Source organism: Podarcis raffonei, chromosome 5 (assembly GCF_027172205.1).
Source record: "Podarcis raffonei isolate rPodRaf1 chromosome 5, rPodRaf1.pri, whole genome shotgun sequence".
Taxonomy (NCBI): Eukaryota; Metazoa; Chordata; class Lepidosauria; order Squamata; family Lacertidae; genus Podarcis; species Podarcis raffonei.
The window spans coordinates 98,520,964-98,538,872 of NC_070606.1; the positions used below are offsets into that span (position 1 = coordinate 98,520,964).

Consider the following 17,909-nt stretch of genomic DNA (forward strand, 5'->3'; position numbering starts at 1 on the left):
CCCAATCCCCATTGCATGCATGTGCCCCACAAGGAAATCATCTCCAGACTGGATGTTTCATTGTGGCAGGTAATTCTGCAAAGATTTGACGTTTTCATCTCCAAAAAGTTTTAGATTTGAGTTTCTACTGAAATGAGGCTGCATTTTAATGTTGTATTTCAATCTTGTTTTTAAGTTGTATTTTAATCAATTGTTTTTATACCTGGTGTTAGCCGCCCTGAGCCCAGTCTTGGCTGGGGAGGGCGGGGTATAAATAAAACTTATTATTATTATTAAAGATATACCGAATATTGTAGCTGAAACACCCTCTAATTCTCCTAGCTCCAGGACACTACGGGGCAAAGCACACAGTACAAGCAAACATTTGCAACATGCCCTGCGTGTTTTTCATAAATGAATACCAGCTAAGTCCGTGTGGGGAAACTCCCCTTTTGAGTAGCGGATCAACTCGGGGTGTATGGGGGGAGGTTCTTAGCTAGCTGGTCAGTTTTCCACTCAAAGCAACCCTGAAGTTCCAGATTTGCAGACACAAATCCAGAACGCTGTGAGAGGGGAGTTAGTGGGGAAAGGGTGAGGGTTCATTCTGAGCAAGAAAATGCCCGGCAGGGACAGGGCTAAGCCCTTTCTTTCCTTCTCTCTTCTCCCACTCAAACTCAGTCTCCCAAGAGAACTGCTTTTCATTTAATTCTTTTTTTTTAAATAACACCCAACCCACAAAACCTGAAAGTCTTCATTTCATACATCTGTGTGTCACCTATGTTTCGTCCTGTTAAAGGTTTGCCCAGCAAATTCCTGGCTAGGCATTCCAAACTGCAGGTGGATATTTAGTGTTGGGAAGAAGTAAAAGGGGACTGGGATCATCGTTCAGGCCTGCCTCTTTCAAAATAAAGGCAATTTTCTTTTCGTTTCATAACCTTGACTCCAAAAGGGGCAATAAGGTGTCATGCATTAGTTTTAAAAATAAGGTAAAGAGACTCCTGACTATTAGGTCCAGTTGTGACCGACTCTGGGGTTGCGGCGCTCATCTCGCTTTACTGGCCCAGGGAGCCGCCGTACAGCTTCCGGGTCATGTGGACAGCATGACTAAGCCACTTCTGGAGAACCAGAGCAGCGCACGGAAACGCCATTTACCTTCCCGCCGGAGCGGTACCTATTTATCTACTTGCACTTTGACGTGCTTTCAAACTGCTAGGTTGGCAGGAGCAGGGACCGAGCAACTGGAGCTCACCCCGTCCCGGGGATTCGAACCGCTGACCTTCTGATCGGCAAGTCCTAGGCTCTGTGGTTTAACCCACAGCGCCACCCGCGTCCCTAGTTTTAAAAATACATGGAAATAAAAATTCATAATGCACTTCACATTTATGTGGCCCTTGAGCGGTGCAATCCTACACATGGCTGAGTTCTGAGCTACTCAGAGGGCCTTCCAGACATGGTTGTTTTTTTTTTAATAGAATCACAGAATTGGAGAGTTGGAAGGAACCCCTGAGGGGCATCTAGTCCAGCCCCCAAGAGAGTCCGTTCCACTGTCAAGCGGTTCGTACTGTCAGAAAGTTCTTCCTCATGTTTAGTTGGAATCAACATTCTGCAATTTGAATCCCTATGGAGCAGCGAAAACACGCTTGGCTCCCTCTTCCGAGTGACAGCCCTTTGGAGATTTGAAGATGATTTATGCTCATGATGGTATCGGGGCGGTTATACACAATCCTGCTTTCTATGTTTTGCCCTTGTGAAACCCAGCAGGGAGCAGGATAGGTGCAAAACGGGAACTCCGCCTGTCATTGCCTCTGGCTCAGCCTATTCTCTGCCTCCACTTCACTAGTTCTATAACCAAATTTCCATAACCTTGGAACTCCCTGCCTATTGATATCAGGCATTAACATTCTATGACCTTTTAAATGTGTCTGTGGGAGGCTGTTTTCTGTTTGTTTGTTTGTTTTGCTTGTGTTTTATTATGTATTCAGTATTTCCGTTTTGTATTTTTATGTTGTGATTTCCGGGTGAAGGGTGGCATGCAAATTTAATAATAAGAAGAACAATTTGTGGCCGTATTATAGCGCTGTGCTCTAAACCACTGAGCCTCTTGGGCTTGCCGATCAGAAGGTCGGTGGTTCGAATCTGCACGATGGGGTGAGCTCTTGTTGCTCTGTCCCAGCTCCTGCCAACTCAGTAGTTCGAAAGCATGCCAGTGCAAGTAGATAAATAGATACCACTGCAGCAGGAAGGTAAAATGGCATTTCCGTGCGCTCTGGCTTCCATCACAGTGTCCCGTTATGCCAGAAGCGGTTTAGTCCTGCTGGCCACATGACCCAGAAAGCTGTCGTTGGACAAACACCGGCAACCTTGGCCTGAAAAGTGAGATGATTGCTGCACCTCAAAGTCACCTTTGACTGGACTTAACTGTCCAGGGGTCCTTTACCTTTGTTGCTTTACCTTACCTATACCAGATCATCCACACATCTGGTGTGTGGATGATCATCTAACATCTGGAGTGGTCCTCCTGCACTAGAGAACAACCAAAGTGGGACAGAAAATAAAGCCGGACATTTGTGGTACAAAAAGTTATGGGACTTCCATAGGAAGTAATGGGGTATGCTCTGATTGGCAAGAACCAGTGTGTTTGCCTTGAAACCGTTGAAAGCAGGATTGCAAAGAGAGGTTTAGAGTGATTAGGTATATTTTAATTTAGTTAATTATGTAATAGGTTCATGTTAGAAAATGAATATGGATGTTGAATTTGATGTTGTAATTTTTCTTTTTTGGTTTTGGAAATAAAATAATAATAATAATAATAATAATAATAATAATAATAATAGGAGGATTGCATATAACTACCCTGAGACCTTCACAGATTCAGAGGGACCCCAGGGGTCATCCAGCCCAACCCCCTGTAATGCAGGAGTCTCAGCTAAAGCATCCGTGAGCACAAATCGTCATCAACGCACAATAAAAAGGACACCCAAATTTGCTCCAAAGCGTCCTCCTTCCCTTTCGCTTCCCATCCCGTGATGCTGCTGCCGGTTGAGTCGGCGTTAAGTGGCGGGGACTCGCTTACCAGGCCTCCCCATGCCAATCTTCTCCAGATCCTCGTTCTTGACATATTCGAAGTGCGAGAGGCGCGTGACGTTGAGGTCGTCGCGGATGCGCAAAAAGTACTGCTGCAGCTGGACCTCAGTTAACAGTTCCAGCAGCCAGTCCGTTCCTTCATCTGCTTGCATGCCACAGCTCAGCTTCTGCAGGGAAACAGAAGGAAGAAAAAGTCAGGCAGGTGAGGGTGGGGTGGGGGTCCTGGTTTTAGGAAACAGTCCCCCCAACTTCTCCTCGGCTGGGGAGCAGGCAGAGGCCCAGGAAATTTGGAGAGCCAGAATTATGAATTCTGGGCAGGCGGGTATGTGTGAACCATCAATCTTTACCATCAAGGGCAAAAAAGAGAGATGTCATATTCAGTACTTAGGTTAAAACTATAAGGGACGTACACAAACCTTTTAGAAACCATAGAATCATAGATCCGCCGTTTTGACCTCAAAAGCAAAGCAACATGTTGCTAAACACTTCAAATCCGGGAATTACAGCCTGTCAGGCTAATCAATAACTGCTACGGTGAAGTCAACAGATCTCGCAAAAGGAGAGAACTTTTATGGAAGTACACAATGGGCATTATCTGGGGTGGGGGGCCCCAAGCAGCAAGGAGGTGGCAAAGAGGCTCCGGAGGTGTAAATGACCATAAGACTTTGAAAAGCTGCCTCCAGTTCACCGCTACCGTCAAATTAATTGAACTATAAATAGTTTTGACTGGATTTTGGATAAATGGGCCATCAGCTGCTACTGTAACTGAACCTTATTGTGTAATAATAATAATAATAATAATAATAATAATAATAATAATAATTTATATCCCACCCATCTGGCCGGGTTTCCCCAGCCACTCTGGGCGGCTTCCAACAGAACACCAAAATACAATAACCTATTAAATATTATGATCTTCCTTCGTGGGCTGTGCAAACCCACGAATCTGAGCAATGCTTTTTCATAGGTGAGGGAGGGGGCACTGGGGGTGTTTAAGGGACAAAGCAAGGGGTTGTGTGGCCCCAGAAAGTTTGGGAACCGAGTCTGGTGGCCACAACGCGAGGCACCTTCCTGCGCTGCTTGGTGCATCCACCGCAGGGATCCGAAGGCGATCTGGAAGTTTAAACACCCCTGTTTTTTTGTGCGGAAGTTAATCATTTAAACAGAGTGTGGCTTTGTCCAGGGATGGGAGAGAGCTGGGGGGAGGATAAGACCAGAAGCCCCTTACTGGAACAAGCCAGCTTACAGTCAAGATTTCCTCGTCCGACTATCTCCCACTGCTGTCACAAACGGGTCAGACCTGGGCCTGGCCTTTCCCAGGGGGCAGCTGAAACCCCATTAGCCCCCCAGCCCTGCTTAATGGACAGTAATAGGTCTGCTGGCCAGTTTCCCAGAGGAACGTGTGGCTCGCAGAAAGGCCTTCTGTTCTTGCTCTGAACGATTCCACATTTGCGGCACGGTCCCCGGGAGTCTGCCAGCGGAGTCGGGGGCCGGAAGGAATCCTGGCCAAAAGGAGTCTGGATTTCGCATCACAAGGTGGGAGGAAGAAGAGACCCGCGAGCCGCGCTAGGTGGGAAATGGGGCTGCTGGGGAGGAAGCCGTGGTTTTGGGGGTCTCTCTCTCCGCAGACCGTCTGGAGAAGCGATGGTGGCCGAAAAGGGCAGGCAAGGCTCAGGTAGGATTGTGGAGGTGGAGGAGAGGAAGGAGCCACGGAGGAAGCAAAGACGGCGATGTACAGGAACAGGAGTCAGTACTGTAGAGATGGAAGGGTCCCTCAAGGGACATCTAGTCCAACCCCCCTGCAATGCAGGAATCACGGCTGAAAAATCCCTGGAAATCCAGCTTTCCATAAATGAGTCAACCACCTTCCACGGTAGGCCTTTCCACAACTGAATGGCTTAGTGTCAGAACCCCTTCCGAATGTTGAGTCAGAATTGCCATTCTTGAAATCTGAATATGATGGTTCAGGTACCACCCTCTGGAGCAGCAGAGAAAACCTTGCTCCGACTTCCATATCACACAGCCCTTCGGAGAATTAAAGGTGCTGTGATCTCCAAACACCCCCAGCCCACCAGCACACTTCCAGATCTTGCATTCCTCCCCCCCCCCTTTTTTGAAGCAGGGTGGTACAATTTCATCCGAAATACTATATTTGTGTTACTTTTATTGCTGTTAGCCACTCTGAGCCCGGCTTCGGCTAGGGAGGGCGGGATATAAATAAAAATTATTATTATTATTATTACAGTGGTACCTCGGGTTACATACGCTTCAGGTTACATACGCTTCAGGTTACAGACTCTGCTAACCCAGAAATAGTACCTCGGGTTAAGAACTTTGCTTCAGGATGAGAACAGAAATCGTGCTCTGGCTGCACAGCAGCAGCAGGAGGCCTCATTAGCTAAAGTGGTGCTTCAGGTTAAGAACAGTTTCAGGTGAGAACGGACCCTTGGAACGACTTAAGTACTTAGCCTGCGGTACCACTGTAGTATTATTATTATTATTATTATTATTATTATTATTATTATTATTATTATATTTAAGAAGGCCCTCAAGAGCACTTAGAAAGCACTTTTTGCAAAGGATCAGCTCCATGGGTTCAAGTCTTCAGCTTCCACGGCGCTTCCCAGTCTTCAAAGCACGTCACAGATTCTCATGATGCAATCATTACAACAACCTTTTAACGTAGAACAGTACTTTTATCCCATTACTGAAGATGGACCGAGAGGGAGAGAGGCCTGGGTTAGCCAACGTGGTGCCGTCTCCAGCCAACAGGCTTGCTATCTGCGGTTGATGGGAGATGTAGGGACCACATCCACTACCCTAGATATACACGCCTATTCACAAATGTCCCACTGAATCCAAATTGCAGCCTAAGGCAACCTAGCAAGGTCATGGCGATAAAGATACTGTATCCCAGATCGTTAACCCAATCTCTTAGTCACTAGAGACACTGGCTCACAAATACACTTACATAACACACACACACAAAGATACACATGCTAACATTAACCATCGGCTGCCAAGTTTGCTTGTATTCCTCTTCCCTCCCCATTGCTCTTTCCTTTCATGCCATGTCTTTTTAGAGTGCGAGCCTCAGGGTAGCGGCAGCTACTCGTACAAATACATAAGCCACTGTTGGAGCCTTTCCGGCTGAAGATTTAGGAGGAGAAATGCTTTGAATAAACAGCATAAATAAATATAAAAATGATTCTTAGTAACTTTTTCGAAAATAAAAAATGGGGAGAAGGGGGAAATAATTCTTAGGGGACACCAAATGATTCAGCGCCTCTGGAATCTTCCAATCAGAACAAATCCTATTGATCCCTAGAGTACTCTCTCAACTTCTGTGGAGAGACGGTGGCAATGTGGATCAAGGCCTTTTCACTCACAGCGTTTCACCTCTGGGACGGCCCCCACCCATTCACCAGGCCTCGTTTTTGAAGACCTTTATTTGTCAAATTTACCGGTATATCCTGCCTTTCCTTCCATGGAGCTCAAGGGAGCACACACGGTTCTCCCTCTCCCCATTTCATCCTCACAGCAACCTTGCAAGGTAGACCATTTCTGCATGCTGCCCCTCCCGGACCTCCAAGCTTGCCACAGGGTTTGACAGTGCCCGCTGCTGCTGCCAAACCAACCCCTGAACAAATCAATCTATAAGAAAACCTGCTGGGCTTTGTGTCTTGAAAACAGACAAAAACACGAAGGACTAGTATCTTGAGGGTGAAAGACCTCCCCAGAAAAGAGTGTTTGCACGTAGTGTTCAAGGAATGCCTCATCCCGTGCCCACAACAGCCGGGCTTTCTAAAGCAGCCCAGGGCACGCTCTTTGGCACAAACACTGGCACACACGCAGAGACGGCTTGTACCTGGGTTCCAGGTGAAGAAAACTGGTCGGAAGCTGCCAGGGACGCTGCAATTCCAGCAAATGCAGGTGGCGTCTCAAATGAAAGTGACAGCGAAGAGTTGCAGAGAGAGGAGGCTCAAATAGGACCCTCTCTTCCTGCCTGTTTTTGCACCCAGCGGTGCCATGCCTTGCTGGTGCCCGGAGGTGACGTCACATCCTGTGGGTTCCGTTGCCCTGCCCAGATTTCAACTCTGCACCATTAAAAGCTTCAGTGTTTGCAGGCGTTTTAAAATGGAAGATTTCTCCGCTTGGAAAACGACAACTATTCCATATGTATATATTGGAATTTTAAAAATTAAGGTCTTTTATATACAGTGGTACCTCGGGTTACATACATTTCAGGTTACATACGCTTTAGGTTACACACTCCGCTAACCCAGAAATAGTGCTTCAGGTTAAGAACTTTGCTTCAGGATAAGAACAGAAATTGGGCTCCAGCGGCGCGGTGGCAGCAGGAGGCCCCATTAGCTAAAGTGGTGCTTCAGGTTAAGAACAGTTTCAGGTTAAGAACGGACCTCCAGAACAAATTAAGTACTTAACCCGAGGTACCACTGTATATGTAATAAATGCTCATCAATGTACCAAGCAAACACGTACATAAATATATAAACCACATGTCTGAAGCAGCACAGGAAAACAGCCATGAAGCTATTTTGGCTCCCAAACTGACCAAATGTTTTCTCTGCAAAGTTAAAGGAACAGGGAAAAGCCTCCCCACTGTCTTTTCCTTCACAAATCCTGTCTTAAGGGTATGTCTGTGTATGAATAGCGTGAGCCTGTGACCTGGCTCAGGAACTAAGTATTTATCATTACAAAGGACTGGCCAGACTCCCCAGGGTATCCAATCAAGTGAGCATTAACAGGTAACCTGCCAGACAGGAGGCAAACAATGCACTCAGATTTCTGTTGTAGACCGCCTTTTCTGTGATGTAGGTATGATGTTTCTGGGGGTGGTCTTGGACTCCAAGGCGGACAATTTAAAATGTCTACATAAGGGCAGACACACCTTTGTTCTGGGTCCTCCTCCTTCTCCTGCGTGTGAAGGGGGAACCCTGTTGCAACAGTTCAATAAAGATCAGGCTTGCTAGCTGCTTTGCTTCTCAGTATTCTCTGCTTGGCCTCAGTTATTTTCTCCAACTGATGGAGAACCTACAAAGGACTCTATAAGGGCTCTTGTGTCCCCCATAAGGGGAAAAGGGCAGATTTTCGTTTATTACAGAGTCTATTTCCTCCCCAACCCCCTTTCAAATTGTTCTAGATGGCCACACTTGTGTGTGCGAGCACACTTGTGGTGACGGTGTCTGCATAACGTCCCGGAATTAAAAACATTGCACGCTGTCACAATAAATAAATCTGTGGCTTCTTTTCGCACCGTCTGCACAAGAATGACATCTCTGAGCATGTGCAGACTTCCTGGCTGCTGAGGAACCACAATACGCTCTGCCGCGCAACACATGTTTAGAATTTGCCAATGAAAAAAGACATAGAATCATAGAGTTCAAAGGGACCCTGAGGGTCATCTAGGCCAACCCCCTACAATGCAGGAATCTCGAACCCACAACCCTGAGATGAAGTGTCTCACGCTCTGCCAACTGAGCCACCAGAGTTCTCCTAAATACGTATTGCCGAATAACTGATGAAATAAAATAAATAATTCTTATGGTGCTTTTCACCAGCTCAAATGACAGTAATTTTGTGCCTCGCTAAAATATTGGTTTCTAGGCATTTTCTGACTGAGGCTATCAATGAGGTGCTATTTATAAGGAAACAAGCCATAAGCCTTTTCCTTTCTCGCACTTAGCATCTTCACAGCCAAACAGCGACCGAAGTAACAGAGCAAAAAATGATGGTTAATGTTCAATCAAAATTATGGTTTTTGTCGTTATGTTTGGAAATTCAATAAATTGTTATTTAAAAAAATATGGTGAATTTGAGCAGCGAATGGTTCCCATCCTGAGGGAGGGAATTATTGCCACTTTTCAGGATGAGAAGGCGGCCCTTCGAAAAAGACCCTTCCCCACCCGATATTGTTCCCCACAGAACCCCACAAGTCTACCTCATATTATAATACACTTTGATAATAAATGTAGGTGTATCGGAAACCCTGTATTACTCCAAAGGAGCCTGCCCAGGCTTTGAGATTTTCTGAGAAGGCTCATTTCTCACTCCTGCTGTGGGGGACAGACGGACCCCAAGGGCCTCAAAAATGACAGCTCTTTCAGAAACTGCTGGCAAAGCCTTTACTCTTATCGGAAGAACACAAGTTGCTACACACGCAGGTTCACAGCACACACAATGCAAAGCGCAACAGCTTTTGCAACATAATGTATTTATGTGAAGGCCAGGCAGTCAATTAAAGCTATGTAAGCAAATGCTTATACTTATGCTTGAAGTAAAATGTATCTAAATGGGTTTTGGTTAACAACAGCTAGTTTTCTTCCTTGAATGAGGTAATGAGAATGTTTCTATGCATGATTGGAGAAAATTTTAATGCTTTGTGTAAGAAACCTGTAAGTAAATGCGCCCCCCCCCCCCAGGGCAATGGGATGGGGTTCAGCCTTTGGGGAAGTGATTCCGCTGAACTTATTGCTTTGCAAAGTAATAAAATCATTGGACTCTCTCTCTTCCTGGGTCCTGAGTTTTTTTGGCAAGACCCAGGAACTACAGTGGTACCTCGGGTTAAGTACTTAATTCGTTCCGGAGGTCCGTTCTTAACCTGAAACTGTTCTTAACCTGAAGCACCACTTTAGCTAATGGGGCCTCCCGCTGCTGCCACGCCGCCAGAGCACAATTTCTGTTCTCATCCTGAAGCAAAGTTCTTAACCTGAAGCACTATTTCTGGGTTAGCGGAGTCTGTAACCTGAAGCGTATGTAACCTGAAGTGCATGTAACCTGAGGTGCCACTGTATGGGCTTTGTTTGCCTGCAACACTGCCACCTTCACAGACACGTTTGGTGAGGACACAAGACAGGGCCTTCTCGGTGGCTGCTCCTAGACAGTGGAACTCCCTTCCACAGCCTCTGGAAAAGCGAAGCCTCGAAAGCCTGGGGCAAGAGTTGTTTTGCCCTCTCTGCTTTGCTCTCGCCAACCAGCCAGCAAAGACATTTTTTGTTCCAACAGACCTTTGGTGGCTAACTGGCTGCTGCGAGAGGGCCTTCTAGGGCCGCTGTTCTTCGTGTGTGTTTTAAAAAATGAATCTAAGTCATTTCGACACTGCTTTCAATAGGTCCGTTTAATTGTTTTCAATTGTTTGTTGTTCGTTTTCAGATGCATCCGCGTTAATGTACGTCGTGAGCCACCTTCCACGGAGAAAGGCAGGCACAAGCGAAACAAATCATGCATTTTGATGCAATTTAATGGCAAGCTAATGTTTACTACAGGACATTTCCCGCATAGTTTGCTGTGGAAAAGCAGCATGTAGATAGAGTTAAAGTGGACTCGGGTAAACGGGTGTTGCGAGGTTTTGCAAAAGGCAGCGAAACCTGTTTGGCTGAAGGTGACAGCAGGACGCGAGAAAGGCGTGCATTTGAGAGGTGAGCACACAAATGCTGAAACTGCTTTATCAAGGCCCCTGATCATGTCTTTTACAGATGTTGAAGGGAGCACACTGAGCATCGCTCTGCAGACTGCCCTCCCAATGCACACAGAAGGTTGGAGGGAAGAGGGGATCTGTGCAACGAGGCTTCTGTGCACACACCTCTCCCTGCCAACACTTTCTGCATTTGCACAAGCCAGGGCCCGTAGATCCATGCGTATCCCTTGTTTCCTTATAATTAGCTCATCGTTCTATGGCTGTACCTTGCAAAAATCCAGCGGCCTTTTCCTTTTTACGCACTGATCATCTTCACAGCCAAACATCAACCGAAGAAACAGAACATAAAACTGAATACAGTGGTACCTCGGGTTAAGAACTTAATTCGTTCTGGAGGTCCGTTCTTAACCTGAAACTGTACTTAAACCTGAAGCACCACTTTAGCTAATGGGGCCTCCTTGCTGCCGCTGCACAATTTCTGTTCTCATCCTGAAGCAAAGTTCTTAAGCCGAGGTACTATTTCTGGGTTAGCGCAGTCTGTAACCTGAAGTGTCTGTAACCTGAAGCGTCTGTAACCCGAGGTACCACTGTATAATAATAATAATAATAATAATAATACCCTGTCTATCAGACTGGACAGCCATCCTGGGCAGCTTCTCCAAAACTAAAAAACATAGTAAGGCAATCCTATCAGATGCGCGGAAAATCCAAAAAGAGGTTTTGCGGAACCCAGCTTCAATTCAGCAGGTGAAATCGGGTTTTCGCAAGTGTGTCTGGGTTTGCCAAAGTGAGGGTGAGCCCTGACTGCCCCGCTGAATTCAGCAGGACTTGAGTTCAAGCAAACAGGTGCAGGATTGAGCTGGGCGCATTTGAATGCTCCACCCGCACACAGAAAACTAGCTCTTCAAGGCTTTCCTCCTCCCTGACCTTCTCTGTTCCCGCTGGCAGGGAGCTCCTTTTGGACCAAATTCTTTTGCGTGCCTTATTGGCAAAAGTCCACAGGCACACCCTACATTTAAAGCACTGTTATCCCACTTTAACACGCGTGGCTTCCCCCGAAGCATCCTGGGGGTTGAAGTTAGTTAAGAGTCACCTGATGTATGGAAGTGAGAGCTGGACCATCAAGAAGGCTGATCGCCGAAGAATGGATGCTTTTGAATTCTGGCGCTGGAGGCGACTCTTGAGAGTCCCATGGACTGCAAGAAGATCAAACCGATCCATTCTTAAGGAAATCAGCCCTGAGTGCTCACTGGAAGGACAGATCCTGAAGCTAAGGCTCCAGTACTTGGCCACCTCATGAGAAGAGAAGACTCCCTGGAAAAGACCCTGATGTTGGGAAAGATGGAGGGCACAAGGAGAAGGGGACGACAGAGGACGAGATGGTGGGACAGTGTTCTCGAAGCTACAAACATGAGTCTGACCAAACTGCGGGAGGCAGTGGAAGACAGGAGTGCCTGGTGTGCTCTGGTCCAGGGGGTCACGAAGAGTCAGACCCAACTAAACAACTAAACAACTAAACAACAACAACAACAACAAGAGTCACCTGACACCTCTCAGCAATCATAAGAAGCTACAGGTGTGGGCCAAAACATTTGGGGAGGTCCCAGTTTGTGGAAGACTGCTCTGATGGGTTTAAAAGTGGGTCAGTGATTCCCCCAAAACTCCAGGATGAATGAACGTGGACTGCCTTGCTCCAGAAACATGCTATAAGTACAACAAATACATTTTCCTTCTCTTGGTTAGCATCTCCTTTTTACAGGATTCTCCACTGTGGTTTCCCCGCTCTGCTCTGCTTTTTAAAAGGCCATCTGGGCTTGATCTGCAAGCGGAGCAACGAAGCTACTCCCTCCATTCTTGGCTCGCTGTCCAATCGCTGGTAAACTGCCCTCCCAGTTAAACATCTGGCCCCGATTTTAGGGGAAAGCAACAACAACAGCATTTGTTTGGCTTTCCGATCCCAGCTGTGCTCACTCGCTCTGCTGGAGTGGAGAGCCCTTCGCAGCAGGAGACCAAGGACCCATTCACACAAGGGGGATACAGAGGTTATTCTGGGATGGAGTGCATGTTGACTCAGAAGTAAATCCCATTGCATTCAGTGGGAGTGATGCCAACTCCCTGGTTTAAATGTACGGCCTCAATTTACGATGGGGTGGCTATGAAGGACTTGCTCACAAATTTATTGACAGCTGCACAAATTATAATACAGTGGTACCTCGGTTTACGAACTTAATCCGTTCTGGAAGTCCGTTCTTAAACCAAAACCGTTCTGAAACCGAGGCGTGCTTTCCCTAATGAGGCCTTCTGCTGCCGGTGCCCTTCCACCGTTTGGCTTCCGTTCATAGACCGAGGTAAAAGGTAAAGGTAAAGGGACCCCTGACCATTAGGTCCAGTCGTGACCGACTCTGGGGTTGCGGCGCTCATCTCGCTTATTAGTTATGAATTAAATGTAATTGAAGAAGTGGGAAATGTGTATTTAGAGATTAGATTGGAAAATTTTCAGATGAGATTGATGGAAGTCAAAAAAATTGCATAAGGTGTCAAAATGTGTTTAATTACTGTTGAAAATGATATGCTGAAAATTAATAAAATTGAGAGAGAGAGAGAGAGAGAGAGAGAGAGAGAGAGTCTCATGCTCTGCCAAGTGAGCTATCCCAATGGCATAACTTTCCTTACTGCAAAAACAATTGGGGTAGCAGCCCAAGTGCCACAAACCCACTTTGACAGCAGGACCTGAATTTGCAAGCATGTTCTTGAATCCCACCTGAAAACAGGTGTTTGCAATCCATTGGGCCTCCCGCAGCCACGCTAATTCTTTTCTGCCCCCCTCCCTGCCTTCCTGGCTTGCCTTTCCCAAGAACCTCCCTGCTTCCCCAGACAGAGTGGGGGGGGGAGGAGAGTCTGCCTTGGTATTCTTGGGCTGCAGCCACTTCAAGCTGCCACACGACAGTACAGATTCTCTGTGGTGCAGGCCGGGCTAAAAATGTTTGGGGCCGTGTCCAGTGGGAGAAAGTGGACGTCCCTTTTGCAAGAAGGGTGGGGAGGAGGGGGAAAGAGAGAGTTGCAGTTTCTGGACAAGAAGCATTCAAGTTTGGAGACTATTTGAGAGGCAGCCTGGTGCAACTGAGAGAGGGCAGGAGACCCGGGTTCAAATTCTTACTCGGCCATGAAGCTGACTGGGCTACCTGGAGACAGCCCCTGCCTCTCAGCCTAATGTACCTCACAGGGTTGTTGTGAGGATAAAAACGAGAGGAGAAGTATGCAGGCCTCCTTAAACTCCTTGGAGTTGTTCCTGTGTTGCAGCGGGTTGGACTAGATGACCCGTGGGGTCCCAACTTTTAAAATGAATTGATTTTAGGATGCTGTGTTACTTTTATTGTTGTTAGCCGCTCTAAGGCCGGCTTTGGCTGGCGAGGGTGGGATATAAATAAAAATTTATTATTATTATTATTATTATTATTATTATTATTATTATTAACTCTATGATTCTTTGTTTCTCAATTTGATCCTTTCACATGGTTTTGTTCTGTGGTGCTTTATGCATCGTGTGTTGCTGTTATTTCTATTGATTATCGTTTACTATTATTTCCCAGAACAAACTTAGTTGGTCTCTAAGGCACTACTGGACAATTCTTTGATTTTTTAATTTATTTCGACTGCGTCAGACCAACACGGCTACCTACCTGAATCGAATTACTTCTTGTAATTGTTAAGAAAGGATTTATTTTCAGTTATTATCTCGCAATATTTAATTGTATTGTGTGCTGTTCTAATGGATTATTGAATATTACTTTATCTGATGCGAGTTGTTCATTCTTAAGTTATGTTTTTATTATGAATTCTTTGTATTGAGTCAGATGGTTATACGGTGCGTAAACTTTGTTGCTTCTCCAGTTTGCAAACCGCCTTGTGTATAGCAATATGGAAAGGCGATAGACAAATCAAAAGTGAAACGAAATGAAAATGGGATACAAATGTAATAATAATAAAATAGTAATCCTGTCTGGCCCTGTTCAAAGTACGCAAACTTCTCCTGGACTCCTTATCCCTGTAGAATTATTATCATAAATTGAACAGCTTAGACAAAGTTGCAACGTGGCAGCTACTGTTTTGGAGTAATGAGACTGCTTTATCCTGATTCCAACCATTGGTCCATCTGCTGTGATATTGTCTACACTGGCAGGCAGCATCTCTCTAAGGTTCTCAGAACGGGATATCCTCCAGTTCCACCACTGATATATAGTGAGAAAACGTCTCCATCCCTCTCTCTAACAGGTCAAGTCCGTAACAGGTGAGGTAGCAGTGGCTAAGATAGAGTGCAGTCCAGGACATGTCTACTCAGAAGTAAAGCCCAGTGATTTCAATCGGACTTACTCCCAAGTAAGTGTCTATAGGACCAGAGGCTACAATCCTATGTACACCTTCCTGGAAGTAAGCCCAGCTGAAATCAGTGGGAATTGCTTCTGAGTAGACATGCAAAAGCTTGTGCTGAGCTAACGCTCTGGATTTGAATCACACCGCTCCAAAATCCTCATTATGGCACTAAGGACAGTGGCCCGCCTTCCAGGGTTGTAGCAAAGATCTCAGCCAATGTATGTGGAGCGTTCTGAGCACTCAAAAGCACCATGTACAGGCTAACTACGTAATCCTTAAGCTTGCGCTCACACAGAGGTGTCTTTCCCTTAGGGGAAGCCTGTTTAGGGTTACAGTTTTGAAATCTTCTCAAAGCGCAAACAACGGAGAAGAAAGTTTAGAAGCTGGCATACAGCAAAAGTGAACCCCTTTTTGCCGACAAAATTCAGAAGAGCAAAAAGCTGGAACCTGGAAAGGAAGGACTGCGATGAGCCGCCGCGTCTGTGTTGATGTCACACGAATTAGGACCACTGTTTCCCCCCAACACTGCATGGACGGGAAACTGAGGTCAACAGAGAAAAAACTTGCAAGGAGCTTTTCCTGTGAGTTTATGATTGAGAAAGGATTAAAAAGCCAGGTCCCTTTTGTCCAGATTCTGACACGCTTTCTGCTGTGCGCCATCGCTGCAGGGTTTATGCAATGTGCTGGGCCAGTCACATGTGAGGATGCACAGACCCAGGTTGGTTTTGCTTGCACCAGTCCCTACAACAGTCTCTTGTACTAGTCCTACACGGAAGGTGCTTTCTCATGAGGATCCCTAGACCAGGGGTGGCTACCTTTTGGGGCCCCTGGTGTTGCTGAACTCCAGCTCCTGCCATCCCAGAATATTGGCCTTGCTGCCTGCTGGAAGGCTGCAAGTTCCCTACCCAACCTCCTAGCCCAAAGTAAAGCAGGACTATCCTTGCTTCAGCTTCCCGGAGATGCACCTTCGTAACCCAGACCATAGCGTGGCGGAATGGCGCCTACAGAGCAAGCAGCTAAAGAGGTGGCTCTAGTAAGCCAGCCAGGCTGCACACTCGCGTAGAAAGCAGCAGGGGAAGACCAACCCCGAAAGGGAGAGGAGGCAGGGCATTTCCTCATTGCAAATGGGTCTGTGCGCATCGTTCTCTTACCGTGTACATGCGGAAGCGGGCCAGAAATGGGAAGGAGCGCCGCAGAGCCTCAAAGCGGCGCATCTCTGCTACCCAGAGAGGATGCTCTCTGACAGCCTTCCTCCTGTCTTGATATGACCGACGCACCTTTGGGAAAGGGACCCACAACATAAACAGGAGAGGATCCTTGCACTGTCAGTGGCTAGCAAAGGTCCCCCAAACCACCAGAGTTGCACCACAATCCAACCAAGGCTGACTCCATCGGAGGGCAAAGGCATCCATCAATCCAATCTCTAGATGCTTCAGGGAACACTTGCATGTGCCCAAGGAGAAATCCGAAGGTTTTCTGTGGATGACGGAGATTGATGCAGTTCCAGGCAGTCAATTTCAGAGGCGTCTGACCTTTTGGGGGGAGGCATCCTCCACGCTGCCTCGGCGTCTCCCCAGGAAAAACCAAGCGGAGACTTCAGCAAGGGTCGTAGGTGTCAAAACTGCCTGTGCCGGCCTGCCTGAAATCTCCATGCTCAGCTTCTGATGCTAAGAAGAGGCAGCAAACCAGCTCAGGCTCCAACTTCCCAGCATCCGAAAGTTATCTGAATCCTGACAGGTCTGGGATCTGGGTTCCTCTGGGCAGCCAGGGCAGGAGGGAGCTTGTTGTGCAGCTCTCCACAACAGGACACTGTTGAGTCTGGTGCGTGCTGCGCCTGCAATCGCGCATGCTTGTTTTCTTTCTCCTCTCCTCCCCTTTCCTCCTCTCTGGCCGGTCCCAAGGGAATCTCTCCCTTGCCTGCCCGCTAGCCTGGAACAGAGACTCTATGGTATTCGCAGGGAACGCAGTTTGACCGGCTGCCAAGAGGTCAGCTTTAACTGTGGGCTGGAGAGGCAATTTCCTGTGGGCCTCTGCCTGGGATTTCAAATCACTTCTCAGGCTCTCCTCCAGCCGTCTGGCTCAGACCTTGCTGGCAGACCTTGCTGGCCAGGGAGCATCCTGGGGTACCCAGGTTTCCCGGCAACATTATCACAGAACTGCGGAGATGGAAGAGGCCCCCAGGGGCCATCTAGTCCAACCCCTGCAATGCAGGAATCACAGCTAAAGAATCCCTGGCAGATGGTTATCCAAGCTGTTTAAAAACATCCAATGATGGAGAGTCCAAGACTTTTCGAGTGAGTCTGCCCCACAGTCAGACGGCTCTCACCATCTGAAAGTTCTTCCTTATGTTTAGTCAGAATCTCCTTTCTCATCTCTGAATCTGTCAGTTTGAGTCCTGGGAGCAGGAGAAAACAAGCTTGCTCCCTTTTCCATGTGACTGCTCTTCCACAGAGCCTAGGGCTTGCCGATCAGAAGTTTGGAGGTTCGAATCCCTGCGACGGGGTGAGCTCCCGTTGCTTAGTCCCTGCTCCTGCCCACCTAGCAGTTCGAAAGCACGTCAAAGTGCAAGTAGATAAATAGGTACCGCTCCGGCAGGAAGGTAAACGGTGTTTCCGTGCGCTGCTCTGGTTCTCCAGAAGCGGCTTAGTCATGCTGGCCACATGACCCGGAAGCTGTACGCCGGCTCCCTCAGCCAATAAAGCAAGATGAGCGCCGCAAGCCCAGAGTCGTCCGTGACTGGACTTAACTGTCACGGGTCCCTTTACCTTTACCTATCGTATCTTCAAATACAGTGGACGCTCAGGTTGCGAACGTGATCTGTGTGGGATGCACGTTCGCAACCCGCAGCGGTGCGTCTGCTCATGCACGGGTTGCAATTCGCCGCATCTGCACATGCACAAAGCACAATGTAGCGCTTTTGCGCATGCGCGACCGCCGAAACCCAGAAGTAACCCGTTCTGGTACTTCTGGGTTTCGGCTGGTGCGTAACCCAAAAAAACGCAACCTGAAGCGGCTGTAACCCAAGGTATGTCTGTAT

The 17,909-nt window shown here is 47.3% G+C and overlaps 1 protein-coding gene across 6 annotated transcripts in view; it reads right to left on the minus strand.

The window, feature by feature from the left end:
• TNK2 (tyrosine kinase non receptor 2) overlaps positions 1 to 17,909 on the minus strand; it is a 99,061-nt gene that overhangs the window by 45,829 nt on the left and 35,323 nt on the right. For 4 of the 6 annotated variants that reach the window (XM_053387326.1, XM_053387325.1, XM_053387327.1 and 1 more), the window contains one exon: positions 3,053 to 3,230. In XM_053387326.1, the coding sequence (XP_053243301.1) occupies positions 3,053 to 3,230 (178 nt within the window). Of the gene's footprint in view, positions 1 to 3,052; positions 3,231 to 16,023; positions 16,178 to 17,909 lie in introns of those variants that run through there. The other 2 variants (XM_053387324.1, XM_053387322.1) reach the window with 1 other exon arrangement.